The sequence below is a fragment of the Pholis gunnellus genome, assembly GCF_910591455.1.
Source record: "Pholis gunnellus genome assembly, chromosome: 23".
In the NCBI taxonomy this organism is placed as follows: domain Eukaryota; kingdom Metazoa; phylum Chordata; class Actinopteri; order Perciformes; family Pholidae; genus Pholis; species Pholis gunnellus.
In genome coordinates this window covers 4714374-4736768 of record NC_136550.1, presented here as the reverse complement: position 1 = coordinate 4736768, position 22395 = coordinate 4714374, and the positions used below count along the sequence as shown (strand labels likewise).

At 45.0% G+C, this 22395-nt stretch overlaps 2 protein-coding genes across 2 annotated transcripts; both read right to left on the bottom strand.

Annotated features, from left to right (window-relative positions):
- Positions 1–580: 580 nt before the first annotated feature.
- Positions 581–12159, bottom strand: nat8l (N-acetyltransferase 8-like; the record flags this gene model as incomplete). Its single annotated transcript, XM_079184999.1, has 3 exons — positions 581–948; positions 10477–10641; positions 11856–12159. 3 exons carry the CDS (start codon positions 12157–12159, stop codon positions 581–583), a joined length of 837 nt encoding a protein of 278 aa, XP_079041125.1.
- A 7456-nt stretch (positions 12160–19615) lies between these two features.
- nicol1 (NELL2 interacting cell ontogeny regulator 1) lies at positions 19616–22284 on the bottom strand. The gene is made up of 4 exons (XM_079184429.1): positions 22061–22284; positions 21714–21846; positions 21132–21220; positions 19616–20476 (listed from the first exon to the last, which is right to left on the bottom strand). Exons 1-4 carry the CDS (start codon positions 22169–22171, stop codon positions 20405–20407), a joined length of 405 nt encoding a protein of 134 aa, XP_079040555.1. The 5' UTR covers positions 22172–22284; the 3' UTR covers positions 19616–20404.
- Between the last annotated feature and the right edge of the window lie 111 nt (positions 22285–22395).

Below are 22395 nucleotides of genomic sequence, written 5' to 3'. Positions count from 1 at the left end.
AATGCAAATGTCTCAGTGCACTCCGCAGCGCCACGCACGTCTGCTGCTGGGGAAGTTCAATGCGGGGAGGGAAGGGAGTGCTGGAGGTAATGGGGGAGGGGTAAAGAGGGCATTGTGGAGTCGTAATGAAGGGGAGTATTGATCAGTCACATGATCTTTAAACCGAAAAAGGGGGGCAGGGAGGGTTCCTAGTTGGGGTGCCAGTCAGATGTCTTCTGTGAAAGACTTGTTTTTCCTCCCATAATTAAAAGGGAGGGGTAGAGGTACAAAAAAATAGCTTAATAAAATAGAGGGAAAGAAACAAACTCTTATTTAAAAATGTGAAAGTATAATACAAAAACAACAGCAACAAAAGCCTAGTAGTGATGAAATCGTTAGTGACTTTAAAGATGAAGTAGTAGAAGTGTTACGTTGTACTCAAAGGTATCTCTAATGACATGAAATAAATAAAAGCCGTCAGAGGAGAGGACGCAGTCGGGGCGCTCGGGTGAAGGAGGGTTGTTGCTCTCTCTCTCTCTCTCTCTCTCTGTCCCTCTCTTTCTCCATCTCTCCATCTCTCTCTCTCTCTCCCTGTCAACTCTCACTCCTCACGGAGCTGCAGGCGGTAGCGGCTGTAGCGGATCTGGAAGAAGAGCCTCTCCAGCGGCGAGCGGCTCATCCCGGGGAGCCTGTAGTCCTCGCTCTGGCCCGTTCGGCGGAAGCCCAGCGACTCGTACAGCTTGTGGGCGGCCAACTTGACGGCCGTCGTGCCGAGGACCACGGCGGCGTAGTTGTTGCGCACGGCGAACTCCAGAACGCGCCGGCCCAGTGCCTTCGCGATGCCCTTGCCGCGGTACCGAGAGTCCACCGACATGCGCCGCAGCTCCACCGTGTTGTCTTCCTCGTGGCCCTGCGCCGCCACGATCCCCACCACGCGCCCGTCCAGCACCGCCACCCAGAAACAGGAGCCTGGCAGACACGAGACACAATACCTTTGATTAAATTAGGGTTAGTTTACATCACTTACAGGCATCTGAATCTGCCCAATCGGGCTACCTGCACCTCTAAAGCTTACCTATATATTGTTTAATATAGAAAAGTGAATAGGCATATTTCCCAAAATGTCAGACTATTCCTTTAAGTTACGAAGGTAAAGTTTGTCGAGTAGTTTCATCACTGCACTGGTTCAGTCTTGTTGCGATGAATGAAATATATGTTTAATGTAGAGGTGTTAAAGGTTACACTGACTCTATAGTGAAACGTTTGTTACTTTCTGGAGAGAAATTCATGCTCTTACATTCACACTCGGGTTATTTAACAAAATATGCATCATGATGGATGAAAGGAATAACCAGAGATAAAAAAATGAACGTCTTGTGTTTCCATTAGCAGCGTGTTGCATCGTGTCATAACGGCGAGAGGGGAGAGAGTAGAAGAAGAGATGCAGGGAGTAGATGAATGAGGAGGACATTGACCAGTGTCTGACTGGTGCTTAATGGCATCAGCCACTCGGTGGGACGCTGCTGATTTAAAGGTCACTCGGGGCTCACAGAGTAGTGGAGCAGAGACATTGATTGACAGGTTTTGTTGGATTAGAAAAATAACTTTGGCATTTTTACAGCAGCTCGTAGGGACTTGTTGTGTCCCAGAGTTTATTCATCAGACACTGGTCACACACACACACACACACATAGAGAGACAAAGGTTAGACCAATGCAGATAAAAATGTCAGCAGACAATGCTCCTCCATCAGAGTACCGCTAAGAGCTCCAATATCAGCCCGTTTTTAGTATCGATCTATATTTGTGCTGCAGGTTCTAAGCTCTTCATGACACACAGTGATTATGCTTGTGAATTATTTTAGCTTTTTGCTTTTGAGTGGCGTTTTCAGCAGTTACTAGTAAGTTATCTAGTAAGTCTAGATTTCTCTTATTTACTTAAAGCTTCAGAGCGACAACAGCTTCAACGCGTTTGAAATCTTCAGTTCATAGTCCGTTGTGCTGGAAGAATCCCTCGTTCACCGGGTGTTAAAAACCTGACGCGCGTGTTTCTTCTGAAACGCGTTCTTTGAATCTTAATCAGGCAGTTTATAAAAACGCTTCGGTGCATGCGCTCGCTTCATTTCCTGTACCGATCGTAATCTTTCAAAGAAAACGAGCCTCAACTGTTTTTTTTTATTACGTAACCATGCTCAAACCGCCTCTCCATCAATGTCAGCTGTATTTATGGCATGTGTTGGCAGTGGTTACATGGTTTTGTACTAAAATGCCATCTGTTTGTTACAGATAAATCTCCCTGACTGGCAGCGGCGGACCTGCAGACAGTAAAAACAAAAAACCAGTCTGTCCATGAGCTCTCAATCCTAAGTCTCTCTCCCTGTCCTCCTTCCTCTCTCTTTCCTTGCCTCCTCTCTCCTCTATCTCTGCTGAATCTCCCACTCGTACACACACACACACACACACACACCCTCAAACGGGCCGTGACGTTAACACGATGCCTCTGCTGGAGTCCCGTGTGTTTCGGAGTGATCTGATGCCCCTGCAGGTCCGCGGTAAGCTCACCCGGAGGCTTCTGTTGCTGAATCAAACAACTGCATACGTAGGCTGCTGCGTCAACAGGAGAACCCCGAGTGCTGCCCACCCTCATAGCTGGGGGAGGGGGGGGGGGGGGGGGGTATTGCATCACCAGGAGACTCTGCAACCGCTGTTCACTAATCCCATCGGGGAGCTGAGATTTTGAATTATGTGGGGAAGATTCCGAGCTCCTTGAAGTGCTAAACATCCTGGATAATCAACACGTAAGAGGCATCAAGTTTACTAACATTACATCATAAAACAACCTTCAGTTTGCCATCTCTTGCTGCTATTGGGGAGCTTTGATGGATGATTCTCTGTACGACTCAGATTTAAGTGGTGCAACGCGGCCCTCGCTAATACTAACGAATTACGTTTTATTATAGGCAGATGCTAACGCTACAGTGTCAACTCCTGTAGCACTCTGCCGGCATTATTATGGTTCTGTGTGTGTGTGTGTGTGTGTGTGTGTGTGTGTGTGTGTGTGTGTGTGTGTGTTGGACTCGGAGGGGGGGGAATACGTTTCCATAAAGTCCTCCTGACCATCTGTCTGAACTGAGCCTGTGCCAGGAACGAGGACAGCGCAGGAAAGCACGCACACCAACCTCCCCTCCGCCTGTCAGACTGTGTGTATTACTGTGTGTGTCTCAGAAAACACTCGGACCACGCGGGACAATGAGCTGCAGGGATATATTACATCTCCCCTTGACCCTCTGACTCTTCCCGTGAAAGCTAAGCAGCGGAGAAATGGAAGCAACTAAAGGGAGAGACCGTTAGGAGGAGGAGGCTCCACGATTACGAGGTTCTTGACTCTCATCGAGTCTGCAGATCCGCAACTGAAACGTTACGTTTCATCCAAAAAAGGCTGACTTGGAAAATTGTGAGGACAGCGAAGGAGTGACGCTCACTTTTTTGGGGGCGAGGCCCTTAACTCCGAACCGTCTCAGTGAAGCTGTGTGCGATACTCTGGAATATGGAATGGATTAATTAAAGCTTTTTAGCACGCTAGCGGCACGGCTCTGGGGATGGAGATGTCATTCAGACCGATCATGAGCTGCATTTCATTCATGTTGTCCAGAAGATGAATCTAAATGTCTTCGGTGATCCCCGGATTTCCTTTCCTCCGGTGACACCAGCGGGTTGACATTTGGGAGTGAAAAGTCTCATCAGCTATTGTATGGATTACCACGATACACAAACAGATGTTATTACGTTCTATATAGATTCATCCTCAGTTCCTAATTTAGACTTTTATGATCAAAAACCTGCAAAACCAACGTGATTCCCATCAGCCTCAGCTGTACTTTGAGTTTAGAGTTTATTAGCAACTTTAAGCGACTAGCTTAGTCCAGAGAGAGCGAATGAATACGACACTGTTTCCCAAAACACGTTCCTGTTGTGCTCCTCGAGGAAGGCACCGACCCTCCTGTTGCTCCAACGCAGCAGCTCGTCGCTAAAGAGTTCAGCTTAATATACCGACGTGTGCACAATGCGCTGCTCATGTTTGGGTGTGTGTGTTACTGAGGCTGGAAAGAGCCATGAATGAGCTTACTCAGTCAGAAAAAGAGAGGAAAGAGGGACAATGATGAAGAAGAAGAAGAAGTCATTCAGCTGTTCTTTCTGAAAGAGAGTGAGTGAGCAGAGGGAGGCATCTGTGTTAACAGTAATAGCGATGAGCCTCCTGAAAGGATCCATTATTGCTGCTTGGTCATACTAACACGGGGGGGGGGCAGAAAATCTCCCATTATTACAGAGGGGGGAGGGGACCTGAAGATGATCTCAAGACAAGAAATAAATCAAAGCGGAGAGAGAAGAGCATAACGATTCTCACACGAGCGAAAAATCGGATTATTCTTAATGCGACAGATCTCATTTCTACTTCCCAGGGATGTTAATATGCCTTCCCAAAATCAAACAGGAGCGCACACACACACACACACACAGGAATAGTTTTTATGGTGTCTAATAAGATTATTCTCTTTTCCTTCAGATGAAACCTAGAGGGATAATTCATTCGATAGGCGTTCAGTCTAGACGCCGCCTCACTGGGGCCGTCTGAGGGCTTAAGCCCTGACAAAAGCTCAAAAGTGGCTTCAATCTACCCTCTTGTGTTTTGCGTCTCTCGTGTGTTTCTAATAATTCAAAACTGAATTTAGGGTCATTTTTATGTGTCGTCGTCGTCGCGGGGCACGTGAAGCGCGCCGGTGATTCGTTTCAGTCGTGGCTCTGAGTCAAACGCTGTTGCATCGCTGCATGAATAATCTGACCCTGCCAGGCGTTAAATGGCGAGTAGGCATCGCTGCTAGTGTTGATATTTCCACCTAGTATACATGTGGCGCAACATCAGACGAGTGAAGCTTGATTTTATATCCCAGAGATCACTTTTGACCACAGATTTGGGTCTTCATTCACTAAATAGACACGTGTGTTGTGCTTTTCTGGGGCTGGCTTTCAAATGGAATCAATAGACACAAATAAATGTATGTATCATTCATATATTTCTTTTATAATATATCCTTAAGTGATACTTTAACAGGTAGTAAAGGCCTTGTTCCCTCCCATACACACACACACACGGACACACCCTTCTCCTCGGGTCAGAGTGCATGCTGGGAGTATGGATTAGCCTCTCATGCGTAACCTGCGCATCAGCGGTTTTCTTCCTCCGTCACGGACGAATGAGGCTGAGAGGAGACGTACACGCAGACTCGTAGCAGAATGAATAATTCATGTGCATCAAAGCCCGCGTTGACAGGAGAAGAAGCCTTTACCAACAACTTGGCCTTCAAGCTGCAGCATCGACGCATTGACCTGTGTGTCGTCACACTTAACTCGCGCGCTGTTGTGCTTCCATTAGCTGGGAAGGAACTCATTATCTGACCCTTTACTGGTTTTACTGCCTTCCTGCCCATCAACGCGTCCACGCACGTTCGCTTGTTTTGTATGCAAGCAGGCATGTGCATGGCCACATTTTACACACATGCTACACTTTACTGTGTGCATGTTATTGTTCACATGGCTGCTACAGCCTGAGCCCCCCCCCCCCCCCCCCCCCCATCCCCTTCAGGCCCATCAATCAGGCTGGGCCTCAACACCAACATGCAAAATGTGACTCTAACCTATTACATCCAGACTCCCTGTGTAAATCAAGACTGAGCAGGTTTGCGCTCGAACTGCAGGAATCGTTTCTAATCCATAGAGCGCACACAAGTAGTCCGGCTCGCTGATTGGTCCGTCACGGTAGTGAGAAAATGCACAATGCCGCAATTAATGCCGCTGCCCGTTGACGCGTCATCTGCTCTTTCTGGCGGATGTCTTTGTTACGGTATTGATTTAAGCAGAACGAGAAAACAAAGGCAGAGGGATGTGACACTGCGATGCATTATTAATGATCGGCTCCACTTCGTCGAAAAAACGCTGAATAGACGAGGGAGGTACACGTGTTCGTGTTCTGGCAGCGGACCGTTAAAGTGATGGACGGCTGAGTTCTCCGGTTCCTCAGAATGTACAGACTGGGAACAGAAGACTCAACCGGTGACGTGAAAGACAACGCGGCTAGCTGTTTCCTCCTGTTTCCAGTCGTGATGCTAAGCAAAGCTAACTGACTGCAAACACCACGGGGATGTCGATCCTCTAATATTGTGTCTCCAACTAACTTTCTCTGTTGAATAATATGTTGATTATTTAACAATTCATTGTTTTGTCCAACAATTCACAATGGTATAAAACTGAGAAAAGCGGTACACAAAAATTACGATTAATTGATTATTATAAAAGCTGATAAAGGGTTTTTATGAGTCTAATTGACTTATTGTTTCAGCCCTTAATTGTAGTTTTTTGTGAATGAAATAGTTTGTGTGTGTGTACAATAATATGTGTGTTAATTTAACCTTTTGTACCTACAGTGTAAACATTAGTGGTGTGATAGTTTGCTGCCACTGAATGAAAAGTAAAGTTTTCTGTTATTTCTCTCAGTTCTTGTAGGAGACTGAAGGCTGTTTCCTTGGCTGGGAGGAAGCATCACTTCCTCTGTGCCAGGATGATGGATAACCCGGTTGGCCACTGCAGCGCCTTCAGTGTAGATGAGAAACGGAGAGGAAGAGGAGAAGGAAGAGGAGGAGCGATACAGGTGGGAGAGAGAAAGATAGGGCTGTGGCTCAAACAGCAGGGAGGGAGAGGAGAGGAAAGGAAAGGAAAGAAGGATGCCTTATTATTAAGGCAGGTGTTGAGGAGTCAGAAATATTCCCAGGAAATCCCTTTGTGTGTGTTTGTGCTAAACTGCAAACTGTTTATGTGTCTTTCTTCATCACACACACACGAAAATATATATATATATATATATATATATATATATATATATATATATATATATACTGTTTATGCCCCCGTTTTCTATCTAACACTCATCTCTTTCCCTCCCTCCACACATTTCCATCTCTCTCTGTCTCTCTCTCTGTCTCTCTCTCTCTTTCTCTCTGTCGTTCTAAAATAAGCACAGCAGGTACCGGTGGAGGAAGCTGCTCGCTCCCCTGGAACAGAGCGAGCTCAAACTCATTCCACCCACACACCCACACACACACACACACACACACCCACACACACACACACACACACACAGACCCACAATGAGACTGGCCGGCAGGTTTGATAGTGTCGCCTGCCTTGATGAGACCCTGCAGTGGTCGCGGCGCCTCATTAAACAGACAGTATTACTGAGTGGGTATCAAATCCGGGGAGGATTTGTCTCAGAGTCTGGTGTCGCCCTCATTATGTTACATTCACTTTTTAGGCACTAAGCTGCTTCAGAGTGACTTATGGTGACTGAGCAAGGAAAGAGTGTGAGGGAGGGAGGTAGGAACATGAGGGGAGAGCTGTTTTTAAAAGCCTCTGGCCCTTATGGGCTTCAGTGATTGAGGGTTTTGGTAATGGTGGCTGTTACCCCCGACATTCACTGTGAACACGGTTTGATGCGATGAGCGCTGACATGAACCAGGCCTGGTGACACAGTGAGAAACCCGCTGGTGCAGATGAACGAGAGCGTAAAGGTGCCGTAAGCGAAGCTGGAGTTTGTTACTGTTGCCTGGAAAGTGTCTGAACCAAAGACAGGCTTCAATATTTCAGCTTCGCTCGCTCGTCCGCCCGAGCTTCTTCAGATTAAAAACCCTAAATCATGTTTTATCACAACCACTAACTCCAATCCTCCAGATGGGGGGTCGAGTTTGGCACAAAGCCAAAGACCAGCATCTGATAAAACTAGCTTGAGTGTGACTCAGTAGCAGTTTTAGTGTAGTAAAGTGAGACGTTTGTCTGATAACACATCCACATGGATTAATACACGTGTACATGTGTGGTCAGAGGCTCACAGATAAAATACGTTCAGAGACTTTTTGCTTTAGTTTCCTAAATGAGAATAAAAGACCTTCAGTTGAAAAGTATTTTATCTGTATTTACGGTTTCTTGCGCTGTAGTTGTTGGAGGACGTATCGACTGCCCGACTGAGTCATCGTTGGTTCATCTCGACCGAGGAAGGACAGCGACAAGATGGACGGAAAGCAGGAGGAGTCAGAGTGGACGAAGAGGTTCGTGCCAGCAGATGTTGTGTTTTAATTGCATCAGTTTGAATTCGTCAAACACTTATTGAACTGTTGAAGTTGAATAATGGACTTGAGCTTTGAAAGTTAAATTCAATATGAATCAATTAAACCATTGCAGCGCCTGTTTTTGTTAAAGACACAAGCTTTATCTTTTCTTCAACAGCCACGTACATTTATACTTCCAGCCATTGTTTGTTCAGTTTGCCTTACAGCCTCTCTGCCTACACACACACACACACACACACACACACACACACACACACACACACACACACACACACACACTTTATAATGTGGCAAATGAAAGAGGTGACAGCTGGTCGTAAGTGGCAGCAGAGTGAGTGATCACAACACACACACAGAGAGAGAGAGAGGAGATAAGAGTATTGATCGGTGCAGTCGTTCCATGTGTACGAGGATACGGTAGCTCCAGTCAGCTCAGTTGGACCTCTTCTGTTACCAAAGCAGTCTGTGGTCAGTGTCCACTTATTAAACTAACGTTTATTCAATTCACATTCTGTTTAACCGTCAAACATGTAAAGAGCGGCCACACAAGGGTCCTCTCTTTCCCTCCCTTCCTCCCCGTCTATAAATCTCTCTTCCTCTCTGCATTTAAAGAAGCTTCCAGTTGATTAACTGCAGGGTTGCAGCTGTACAACATTCATACTCTGTAATAGTATTGATCATCCACCGCACCAAGACATCTCGGTTATTAAACACTGATTAAAAGAAACAATGCCACACACACATTCACACCCTACACACAGTCCTTATTTTGCTTCCTCGCAAAAACTTTTTCATGCACAAACTCCCAGATGTTCCCTGTCACACACACACACACACACACACACACCTTTAAATAGACGGTCTGTACTAGCTGGTTAGCTAACTTAGCTACTTGTTGTAATGGAAGCTTGTTTGCAAAGCCGATACCCAGAGTAGCCTTTTTTTAGTTGTTTTTTTTTCCTCTGACAAGCTTAAAGGCTCTGAAAGCTTGGTTTCAAATACGATTTTTCTCTCTGCTTTAAATATATACGATTACAAAGTGAGTGTGCCGTCACAGCGTTGATGCACAAGCGTAGCGCCCACCCTCCGGTTCCCCCCTCAGGTAAACACTGTCCGCACTTTTGCCGTAGTTTGCAACGTTTACATTTGAGAAGAGCGCAGAGGAAAACCAGCAATCTCAAATGAAGAAAATAACCAAAACTGTTCTAATTTTGGGTAGAAAACCGTGTGTTCGTGTGGGACCCCGACCTAATGAAACACCCCTACGTGTACACAGTCCACTCATCACACAGCGCGATAAACGGCGGTGACGTGAGCGATGCCTCTCCCATCAGGACGGCGGTGCCGGTGCCCAGGTGTCGGTCCCCCGGGGGGGCCCATTCAGTTTGCACGGATATAATCATGAGCATTGTCCAGGAGCGGTGGTGCCTGACCCCCTCTAAACCATCTCGGCCATGCAGCAATAATGGGAATGCTAAATTGCAATTGTGTAGGCCAGTGGACTACCAGGCCAGAGGGCACAATGTCAGAGAGAGAGAGAGAGAGAGAGACAATGGGGGGAGGTGAGGGGGGGGGGTTTGACTGGCTTAACTAACACCTGCTTTTTATATATTGGCCACGTGGTTTAGGTTAACAGGGGATACATGTGTCCAAGAAGCTACGGGGCAGTGCGTCGTGTGGTTTTATGGACTGGAAGTCGCTCACATCCAAAAGTCGACTTCTTGGAGAGAACGAATAGTTTGAGATGACACCAGAGGTGGATTGATTTTATTTATTTTTTCAATTCGAAGCTTCAGTGGAGGAAATGAGCCTCGCCGACACCGAGTGTACTGCAGAAAATGTATCAGCAGTTTCCTCCGTGCGATCAATAGCCCTGCGATGCAACCCCTCCTCCTCCTCGCCCTCCTCCTCCTCCTCCTCCTCCTCCTCCTCCTCGCCCTCTTCCTCCTCCTCCTCCTCCTCCTCCTCCTCCTCCCTGCCCGTGACCAAGTGGAGCTCAGAGAGGATGCAAGTGGGGGAAGGAGAGGAGAAAGGGGCAGGGTGGAGGAGAAGGAAAGCAGAGAGAGGACCTGCATATTTGATGAGTTGCCTCTGGTTTGCCTGCTCTAGACTCAGCTACTTTTACTGTTTCAAGTAGTAAGTCACATAGTTATTCGGGTGTTTTGTTGTCTTTTATCTTTTGAGCTGCAGCAAAGTTTTTAGACCTCATCGTGATTCCCTTTTTAATATAAACACCGGTGGTGGAGCGTTGCCGACCGACAAACCAGACAGTTTATCTCTTTAGTCACACTACAGGGGAGAACAGCGTCTCTCCCTCGTCTTACCTGTGGGTGTCATGTAATAAGCCTCTATGTCAGCCATGTCCGTGTGCAGGGCACAGTCCAGATAGCTGTGGATAACTGTCCTGCTGTAGTAGAAGCGCGTGCCCATGAGAATGAGGGGCGCACAACAGGTCAGCGTGACGGATTTGGTCACGAAAAAGCACATTACTATGGAGAAATGGAAGAAAAATAAACGAAACCTGTCAGAAAAGAGAATCACATGTTTGATTTTGGCGGAATTTGACACCCACACAGACACAGAAATAAAAAAAAAAGAGGCAACATGACATTTGTATTCATCAATAAGTGAAACAAAATCTGTAATAAACAAACTGTGAAGTAAGGCACATTAGTGTAGCTGCGGGAACACAACATGTAGGAACTTTCACCAGAGAGTACACGTTAGAATAGAATTCATCAGAGCAGGAAAGTGACATTAGTGTCATTAGCGGGATGTAACGCTGGGGGGCGCACAGTGGAACACGCACACACACACACAAGCAGGCTGGATGCTGCATAGCGTGTTGTTGCGTGTGCATGCAATAACACAGTTAGTTTACTCCAGCGCGTGAGAAACATCAGCCTGAAATGTAGAAGATGGAGACTTACGACTCATTGAATATAATTAGTTTTGGGCGGTTTACAGGCAGGACTCTCGTGTTTTGGCTCTTGCGGGCTAATTAACGCCAAATGAACACAGTAAGCCACAGTAAGTTTTTTTTTTTTAATGCCCAAAGGATCTCGAGCTTGTTTGATTTTTGAACGTGCAGTAACGGCAAACCGGTCACGATTGCACGGTGGCTTTAATAATCAGCGGCGGACCACGTCAACACAAGCCGAACGAGATCAGTGCATGACTGGCGCAGAGGCGGAGGGGTCGTGGGGTTGCGCGGAGGGGAGTGCTTTTTTGGGTACGTGCGCGCACCCCGTGGGCCAATCCTCACATTCATTCACTCGTTCATTCACGGCACACCGGCATGTCATCACATCATCAGCGCGGGGCCGGCCGGTTATACACGTGCACCATGCGAGCTGGCCATGCCTTTTGTTGCACGATGAGCAACATGCCGGTGTGCGCCGGCAGATTGTTCAAAGTCACGGATTTCAACTTAACTGTGCGTCGCCTACAGGGCCGGATAGTGCAGAGACAACGTTGGATTTTATTTTTGGTGGGATTTAAGACCTCAAATAAATCACATTAGGATGCAAACCATCAAATGAAAGCGCAACAGAGACTCCTATAACAACTCGTATATACATAACTCATGTTCGGGCTTAAGTTGAAGTTTTCTTCAGCGTTGGAAAAGTGGGTTTGAAAGCTAGAACGTGGGAATAAAGCAGCCGGTGTAGGATGCGCGATGCAAGGAGATGAGGGCACTTACCTGTCAGAAGAGCATATAAAAACTGGGTCTTGGGCTGCTGCCTGATCGCCCTAAACGCCGAATTGGGTATCCTCTCCATTATACCCTCATAAAAGATGCGCTGCACCTCCTCCTGATCCCCGCACTCGAACTCGCGGATAAAAACCGCGTCTTTCCTCACATCCTTCGCCTCGGCGGCGTTCATAGCCGCGCTGGACGGAGGAGAGCTCCACATCATCGACTCTTTTTTGGTCCCAGGTATAGCATCGTGTTCGTCCGCAACAATTTTAGTCTCGCAAACCATTTTGGGAGACGAAAAATGCATGCAAACTGGCCGCAAAAACCACTACAGATCGGGGGGAGAAGAAACCAAAAAAAAGTGGGGGAGAGTGTGGGAGTGAAAATGGATGATGCGTGAGATTGTCTTAAAAAACAGAGAAACGATGAAAGGGGGGGGTTAAGACGAAAGGGGGATGTTCTGCCGCAACCCTGAGCGTTTCTGACGACCAAGACTTGCCGGCGTGATTCAAGCAGTATTTATAAGCAGGCAGGGTTGGGTGGATTCAGGTTCAGGGGTTGGGGTGGTCCTCTCACTGCACAGATTGGTGGACGCGGTGCGCCGTTAAATGCTGATGGACGAGGGAGGAGGGAGAGACGGACACGGCCGCTCTCTCTCTCTCTCTCTTTCTCTCTCTCTCCCTCTCTCTCTCTGCATCTGAGCAGGCGTGATGCGTGCCCGGCGAAGTATAGTGCATTGTGGGGACGTTCAGCCCCACGAGGAGGGGGTGTGATTGCGAGATTTGCGTGGGGTGGTTGTTTCTGAAACAGGTTTGTCTCCATAGTGTCTTTCTAGTGAGGAGGATCCACCGGTTTGTTGAGGTATACCCAAGGACACATGCACAAAAGGTGCGCGCAAGGTAAATCGGGGGACGATGCGGGACGTCTCGCGCTGCTCATAACCAAAATCGAAGCTCGTAATGTGGGTTTATAATTACATTTAAGGTTTGATTGTGTGCCTTGAGATGCGTCCCATCGATGCGCAGACTGAGACAATGAGTGGGTGGAAAAGATCCAGACATCAAGATGCATACCCTGATATGAATCGACATTAAAACGAGTTTTTTTTTGGTTAAATTCAGCTGGTAGTTGCGCTAATGTCTGCGGGGCGCACCAGCGGTCTGGTGGGCAGCCTCCTCTGCGTGTTGACTGACAGTCTCTGCTGCACTGCAGTGATTCCTCCGCGGCTTCCCTATGCTTTGTCACCCTGCTCCCGTCCCACGCCAGTCTCCACATGGAGATTATATCTCGCCTTTTGCTGCGCATCTTCAGCCCCCCCACATTTAGCCCATTTGTTCGGCGACCTGCACCGTTCGCTGGAGCTCCAGCGACGACAATAGCGGCTTTTACGCGCGACCGTGGCGGCGATATGATGCTGCATCCGACCCTTTGTTGTTGTTGTGTCCCCCCCCCCCGACACTCCCTGTAATCAACCGCGACTGTTATACATTTAAGGTCTCATGAACAAAAGTGCTGCTGTGATTTGTGACAGCTTCGATATAATGACGAGGCAACTGTTGACATTTACAGGTAATGTCAATAGTTTCACCACCAGTCAAAGACGGTGATAATATACATAAGGATGCAATGGTTAGACCATGTGTTCATATTAGTAACAAATACAATTATTCCAATAACGTCTGCAGCCTCGTTATTACGCACTGCCACATGGTGAAATCCCTTCAATGTTATGCAATAAATATGTCATTGGCAGCGTAATTAAGAAAACAAGAGTTCATGTTTTTAATATTAAGTCCGAAACATTTAAAAGCATATTTTGTGATTCTTTGTGGAAGTGTGGATCACCGGGCAGAGCCACAGTCGCATACGTAGCCGAGCAGAACTAGTTCGAACCGGATCTTCTGAGGCAACCTGCTATTGATAAGGCTGCATCCACCCCCACTCCCTCCTCCTCCTCCTCTTCCTCCCACCATAGGGCCGCCGTCGGGGGAGGAGGAGGGGGAGGTCAGGTGATAACCTGCAGAGTTGAAAAGTCATCACACACTCTGCTCAGCCCGGACATTTGCTCTGCAAAAATGCGTCGAAAAGACTGTTTTCTGCGCGTCAGCACCTGCTCTGCAGCGGATCTCACCATGCCGAGCAGTGGGAAGATGCTCCGGGAGCATGCGCAGTGTTCACTTTGTGATTGACTCCTGGCAGTGCAGCCTTCAGGTGCTGTCGGTAATGTCGCAACCAAGAGAACACAAACGGCAAAGTTTTAAAAACATCTCATTTTCGAGGATGAAAAGCAAATAATAGAATTATTAAAGAAATTATCTATATATATATATATTCTCTCCAATTGGGAGACTTGGCAGTCTGAGAAGGTCTCCATAGATTGGTCACATGGGGTTTGCAGATGACAAGGATGCCAAAAGATGTCAAGCTTAAAAGTGCAGCGTTGGCAGTCTTATTGTGTTATTTGTGCAGAGCTGGCATCGACACATGACACACACTCGTCCGTCATGTCTGCCGAGATGGTGCCGTCCAATGTCGGCGTGGTGTTGCTCGCTCTGTGTCTGCTAATAATTCAGCTTAAAGCATCGTGGCTGATGTATTTTTCTACAGTGTAGGTAAATCACAGTATGTTATATAAATTACAAGGGAAAACAAATTACACCAGCAGTTATGTTCTTTCTTCACCCGAGAAAATAATTACACAACATGCGTAAATGAGTCCAGAAGTCTTGTGTACTACAGTATTTAATACTCTAGTTGCTCAGTGTACATCAGTTATTCTCCACATGAACAGAGCCCCACATATTGTTCTATTAAACTTTAGCGTGACCTCTGACACTTTGAGATTTCCTGCAGTAGAGGGACCCCCCCCCCCCCCTTCTCTCTAAAGTTCATCATGCCACTGTTTACTCTCCTTCCTCTGCTCCTGCCGTGACCTCTCGACCCTTTTCAGCGACTGGGCGGCAAGATACCGTCTCTAATGCAAGATATATAGATATTACATTCATTCGGTTCCTCTTTTATTATACATCATAATGCTGTAGTCATAATGTTTAGTTTCACTTGCATTGCTACAGTGTTGTACACAGTAGTGGAAGAAGTACTCTCCTTGATAAAAGAAACATTACTCCATTACAAGTAAAAGTATACAAAAAGTAGTAAGTAAAAGTATAGAGATATTACCAGAAAGATATCCAAAAAAAGTCAAAATACTCATGCACGGTACTCCATTATTACGTGTGTTAAATAGTCTTATTATTACTAATGCCTTGTTGCAGCTGATCAGAGAGTGGAACTAATAATAGTTTAATCTGTAACAACTGATCATACAGTTTATTTTGTATATACAATTGCAAGTACAGTTTCCTCAGAAATTATAATAGTGATTTACACGTCGATATATTTTTTCCAACCGTTTGTGTCATGAATACACAGAACGCGAATATTAAGCAGCGAAAGAGCAACATTTATTTTTTCCGGAACACTGTTGATTTTTCCAACTATGTCGTGTGGAGCGAGTTGAAGTGAAACTTTATTACTCCTTTAACCTTGACAAATGCAGCAGACCACAACCACCACTTATGTTCTTACCTTTCACAGTAAAAGCCACAAACATTTAATACTCACAGGCGAGTATTTTACGCCCGCTGTGTAAAGGCCTCGAGGCAATAAGCTATTTAGTCTTTACTAAATAGCTTATTTAGATCTCTCTTCTTCCACATTTAGGCACAGATTCAGATGTGGAAGAGAGACGAAGTGTGTGTGCGTGCGTGCGTGCTTGTGTGTGTGTGTGTGTGTGTGTGTGTGTGTGTGTGTGTGTGTGTGTGTGTGTGTGTGTGTGTGTGTGTGTGTGTGTGTGTGTGTGTGTGTGTGTGTGTGTGTGTGAGGTCTGTCTCCCTCTTGTGGTCGCAGGTCTGAAGCACAAAACTGGAACCTGAAGTGGTTTCCAACGAAATGGAGGCGTTAGATCTGAGGCCGTTCATGAGTTGTTTTTCTACCACCAGTTATTCCACCAATAGGCTCTCTAGTTCACGGTTAATCGTTTTTCTCTCTAGACCCACACATGAAGCTAGAACCCTGACTAATGGGAGGAACTCCCTTTGACCTCGTTGCGATGGATGATGTCAGCATCAAGATGTCTCATGAATACGGCCTGTTGTTAAAGGATGAGGAGTTTCTTGCCTTTAGGGTGGGAAAGGAGGTTTAACTCAGAGTTTACACAGAGTTTAGATACAGGAAACACAAAAATGGAATAGTTGTAGGCACCACTACAGTTACTATCTGGCACAGACTTCTTTTAATACTGTGATTTTAAAGGAAGGGATTTAGTAGTGTTCACAAAGCAATACAACCAGTTAAAGGCTTTATGAACAGCAGTTTACAACCAGTTATAGATGCACTAAAAGAAGTAGCAGCAGAAGTTTCACTAGAAGTAATAATGACTTCTGCAGAAGCACTAAAATAAAAGAAGTTCACCTCTTCGCCCTGAGCGTTGGGTCGAGACTGCTGTGGTTTTAAACACGGATGAGAGCTGTACTATAAGTAAATAACGTTATTATAGAGTTATTACAGTATTGAGTTTACATTAAACGCAATACAATACAATGGCCCTGTAATATATCTTATTTTAACAGCTTAAAACATTCAGCTTTTCGTGACACTTTGTCAGAAAAGTGTTTGTGAATCTTTTCCCAACACGTATTTCTCCCCAAATGAAGTCCGTAACATTCTTAATTGTTAACCTTTGTGATCTATAGGTAATCAGTTATCTATAGTGGGCCAGCTCAAATATATTCATCTCCATAATGAATGTATTATCACGCGCATCACTTATTCATGGTGCCCTGCTAACATTGGCAAATTCTCTAGCGTCCTCTTGTTGCCTCCCACTGAACAGAGCGCCGGTATGGAGCTGCAGGCCATCGACACCGAGATGCACTGAATGAAAGCGGTTACACAACTTTTAAATGTGTGCATCTCTCACACACAGAGTTTAAATTCTCAGCACATAATTAGAACAAGGGGCGAATACCGGAATATTAGCTGTGACTCCAGATGTGTTTAAGACTCAGTACTTTGTTAATACAAATATATGAAGAAGACTGAGAATATTCACAGCTCAGGAAGTTCCTCAAACTCTGAGACTAACTCGCATTAACATCTGCAGGGGATTGAGTCACGTTTTGACAATTTCTGAATCATATACCGGTAAGTGCATGAATTAGCATGTGCGTCAGGCCTCCCATTAATTCCTGATAGTGGACATCTCCCAGGCCGAAGGGGTGACGTGTTGATCTAATCGTCATCCAGTGGTGACTGAATCGTGTGGGGTTTGTTTTTAGTGTTATTTCCTCATCGGAGGCGTCACCAGCTGGTGAACAGCTTTATTTCTTTCACAGTTTCATCTCACACCAGCTGCTGGTCTTTGTTTTTTAGCATCTCATTTTTTAGCATCTCGTTTTGCGATGACCAATGTTAGGACTAATCTCTGCTACAACTTGCGTTATTTGCTCGTACTTTACGTTTGTTTTCCTTCACAGACCAAAAAGACGGTCCGTGAATCGGCAGCTACATCTAAATATCTTGACTGAAAGAAATAACCAGAGCTCAGGATCTGAGGTATCCCGTCCACTAATATGGGACAATATCAAGATGTCTGATGCAGGTCTAGATGGCGGCCCTGGATTTTGCTAAACTCTCGCAGGTTGGTTGAGGTTAGGCGTTGACGTCAAGCGGTTACGGTCGACATAGGTCGTCTGGCATCGAGTCTCGGGGGACCATTCTACACATTATCCCAAAAGGGATGTTACTTGAGCCATCAGGTGGCCACTTGGTGGATTATTTGTCGAAATACCACAAGGTCACCCTCAGTACGACATGTTGGTATCACATAGCCGGCTCCATCCCCGTCTGCTCTGCTCTTTCACGCTGAGGTCAGAAACAAGCATACAGAGAAGTCTGAACTGTTGTAGTTGGCTAAAGGTCATCAACAAACAGTTCAATTAGATAAAGGTCCTCTATGAAGAGTTCAAATAGTTAACTAAAACTCAAAATAAGAGTGTAAATGGCTTGGGGGGTTTGCCTTCTGCGGTGTCAAATAAGTCCCACAGTCGGGTGAGCCGATTCAGTGAGCTTCTCCAGGAGCAGATGAAAGGAAAGTGGAAAGGCGTCTGTAGAGAGAAGGAGCCAGTGAGTGAGTGAGTGAGTGGGAGAGGGAGTGAGGGAGGAAGAAAGTGGAGGCTGCTTGACAACAAGGATTCTTCAGAGTGATTCAGCGTATACTCGGTGTCCCGGCATACTCAACCCTCTCCGTCCCACCTCAACACCAGTAAAAAGTCTGGTCGGTTTATTAAAGCTGCCTCAGCAAACAGCACTGTAGTGTCCCGTGTAATCAGGTTGCTTTGTGCACTTGTGGTGCAGTATGAGGGGCTTTGCCTCTCCAGCTCTGGCGGTACACGGCGGAGCCTCTGGGGGCTCAGATCCCTGCCAGGTCACTGCAGGCGCTTCAGCGGCCAATGTAGCGCCTCAGCTTCCCTTCAGTATTTCACCCCATTCTGCATTTACAGCCACGGGGGAAGTTCGGAGTGTGGAGAGTGCTGCATTGCTGCGACACAGCTGGCTGCATGCCTTTACTTTGGGCTCCTCCTGCTGGTGTAGATACGGGTAGTGCAGGTTTTTTTATTCCCCCCCCCCCCCCCCCCCCCCCACCCATGCTGTAATCCCTGTTGTAAATAAATGTGTGTGTATGTGTGGAAGGGGATGAGGTCAGCTAAAACAGCAAAACATCACTTATGTAACTCGCAGCACACACACACACACACACTCTGCAGGCGAGCTCCTTCAATAAATGAACGGTGTTATTCAAGGTGTTGCTCTTACAGAGTGTTGGACACATATTAAAACATAACCTGTGTCAAATATGAACAGAAGAGGAGCCCTACCTTCTCAGTATACAACCTGCTTTCATTCCCAACTCTTTAAATAACACTTGATACTTTATTTTAGTGTACGAATGTGTTGTTTTCCTCGTCAATGAATCCGTCAGATTTGTTTATTGGATGAATGTTTTAGTATCGAATGTCAAGGAAGAGAAAAAAAGTCAATGTGACATTTTAAGAGGTTTTGTTTTGTCCAAAACTCAAAAGATTTATCATTTAGCAAATTCTCACACAGCTGGGACCAGAGAGTATTTAATGCTTTTCAAAAAATGACTTAAATGATTAATTGGATTTTAGTTTTTTATCTACAACTCATACACTTATATATGTCAACATACATGTAGGTTGTGAGGTTTTAATATATTGTGTTTGTGTGTATGGGCGCAGGTCGTAATATTATCATTGATAACACGAGGAAATAAGATTCATAACAGTGAATGAACTAAATATCTTTGTCTATTTTATGGAACAAGCCATTAAATAGATGAATCAAGAATAATAATATGCAGATGAATCTCTAGTTGCTACACCAGCAGACCGACGTAAACACTGTTTGAATTTATGAATTTGTGTCTTTATTAACACAAACCCACAACCTGCATCTTTATTCCAGTTCATGATCTGTGAGAATGATCCCAGCCAGAGAAAATAACACACACTGCAGATCATTCATTGTTTTTATTGATCGGAACAACATTAAGACAATAATCTGGGTGTTGTGTGACATATTGTTAACAGAGAACACTGTTCATGAACGAGCAACAATAAGACGATTATTATTTCTATCTCCGTGTCCCCTGCTGCAGCCAGCATTCTCTCAACCCCCCCCCCCCCCCCTTCGCTTCATTGGATACTAAATCGTTCATCTATCTTCTTGCATACACACCTCCGTCAGACAGATACGACCTGTGCACATTTACAGAATCTATACATACAGTCTACGTGAACGGTAGGTTAACAAAAAGTGCTGTAAATTCATGCTACAGTGCTGCGCTAAATCAAGATCTACAAGTAAGGCTTTTTCCGCCTTAAAAGAAAACTATTAAAATATTTGTTTGAATTTCTTTCTGCTGATTTGTTTACAAGGAAAAGTCTTTACGGTTATCACAAAGAAAATAATCTTTAATAAGTTACCCAACGCTTTTTTTTTTTTTTACTTTTGGAGAAAGAAGCCTGAAAATCAGTTTAAAACGGTTAAATATTCTGAGCAGTGAAATAAATCCCATGTGATGCTACAGTTTGATGTGTATAATCGTTGTAAACATTAATCTCATACAACAAGGAAATGTATCGATGCATTCTACTGTATCTACATTATACAGTCAAATACTAAAAAGTACAAAAAAATAGTTTATGCTTAAAATGGGAGACGGATGAGGACCGACCCGACTCCCCGTTGGCGATGAAAACAATCAGACATCAGTGGTATAAAAGTCGTCTTGAATAAGGCTAAAACAACAATCGCCTGATGCGTGACGTCCAAACCCAAAGCGTCACTCAAACAGTGATATGAGAGAAAGTAAAATAAAGTGCCTAATGCGTTGAATAAGTTAAGATGACAATCGCTGCACACGAGTAGAGGTTTGGATCGGGGTTCTGTGTCGGGGGGGGGGGTGATCAGCGCAGTGAGTTGGTGGGCATACAGTCACACAGAGCCCTCCTCTCGGCCCTCAGCACCAGCGTCTCCGTCTGCAACAACAACAACAACAACATGTTCAAACAGCTCACAAGTAACACAGCAGACACGACTCAAGGCTGTATTTTTGGGGTAGTACAATTATTTAGCTGTTTTTATTTGCAGATAATTCAAATCTAATCATCAGTGAAAGATGATGCAGTAAAATGCAGTGCTCTTAGTGGTAAAGATGCAATAAAACATTATTGACTTTAAAGGTTCATTGTTGACATTGAACAGTTAATGTAATATAATATTAATCAACAAAGTATCAGGTCTCTATTAATAAGGAAATTAATTTCTATAATGATTACTGGGTCTGTTACAATGGAGACACTTATGTTGCTTTTTTTGTTATTAATTTATTATTTGCTAGATACATTTATATAAATAAAGAAAATAACACTTTTTATAACTCGTAATACTTTTGTGAAGAACCTAACTTCCTTGTGAAACCTCCCACATAAGATCACGTTAAATACCATGTATGTAAAACGACTCCAATAACCAGCCATCATCTTAAAAAAAACAATGATCATTATCGCAGACTTATTGTTCTATGAAACACTCATCATGAGCGTTTTAACACTTAAAGCCTTGGAGGTGAAAAGTCTCTCCAGCTTGAACCACGAGAAGGGAATAACACAAGGAGAAGAAGACGTCACCTACCCGGGCATCGAGGTTGAACGCGGTCTTCTTTAGATCTTGCAGTGCCCTCTGCATAAACTCAAACGCATGACAGTCCACGCATGGGCGACCTGGACATAAAGAGACTCACATCAGGTCATTAAGTCAGTGACATCTTGAATACGTTGCTATTATTGTGTCATTTCTCTCTTTTTTTTTTAAATGTGCAAAGTCTTGCTTTAAGGAGCTATTTATAGATTTGTATTCATTTTAAGGGAGATCTACTAATATGTCATATTTCCATCTTGATAAAAGTAATTAAAACTGTCCCTGGTCAAATTTCCAATCTTCACCAATGGTGGCTGCAGTACCAAATCATACGGATGTGTCCTTTACTCCTTCACATTGTTTGAACCCAGTGGAGATGATAAAATGGGTCGCACAGCAGCAGAGCGGGCCCATTTTTCATGTTGTGATGCATACACCCAGTTAGGGTGACCTACAATTCCCACTATCTCTGTGGGGACCTGCTATCATTAGACTAGGAACACATCTACTGTGGCAGAAAAAAACACTGCACTGAACATGCAAAAAAAAACAAATGTCACATTTAAATCCACCTACTTTCTGCAGGGATGACAGTCCCAGCGTCCTGATCCGCATCGGCTGCACGGAGACAGAGGAGCTGCACCGCCAGAAGGAGCACCGCTGCCTGGAGATATGCACCGGACGCCATGGTGGTGATGCGGTCAATTACCTTTGAGGAATTAGAAACAAAATGTGCGGATGTGTGTGTTTAAACACAACAACGGAAAAATGTCCGAGTCGACCGCAAATTAAAGGAATAACAGAATCCCACAGGCTTTGTTCAGAAAACACTCCCGTTTGTATTGTTAAAAATGTGTATTTTATTTCAAAATACATTTGAAGGAGGCTAATTAGTTTATTTTACAAGCTGCATGTCAACCTACCGTGAATCGGTCGATGATATTTTTCCGTACGCGCAGATCAGCGCAAGATGCCCACCTAGGATTGTTTAATGTAGTGTAAGGCAGTGCGCATGCGTGTGGCTCGCGTAACATTTGCTTTCGGGGACCAGAGTCAAGACTTCCGGTTTAAACGTTCAAAATAAAGGCCTCGACAAAAGTGAAACTAAAACAGACTATGGATTTGTGACCAGCTTATTATCAAATGTGGGAAGTAAATAAGTACATTTAATCAAGTGCTGTACTTTGCTTTTGTATTTCCATTTGCTGTCAAATAGTGTACTTGATGATTTAACATACCAAACATAGGATCAGTTTAT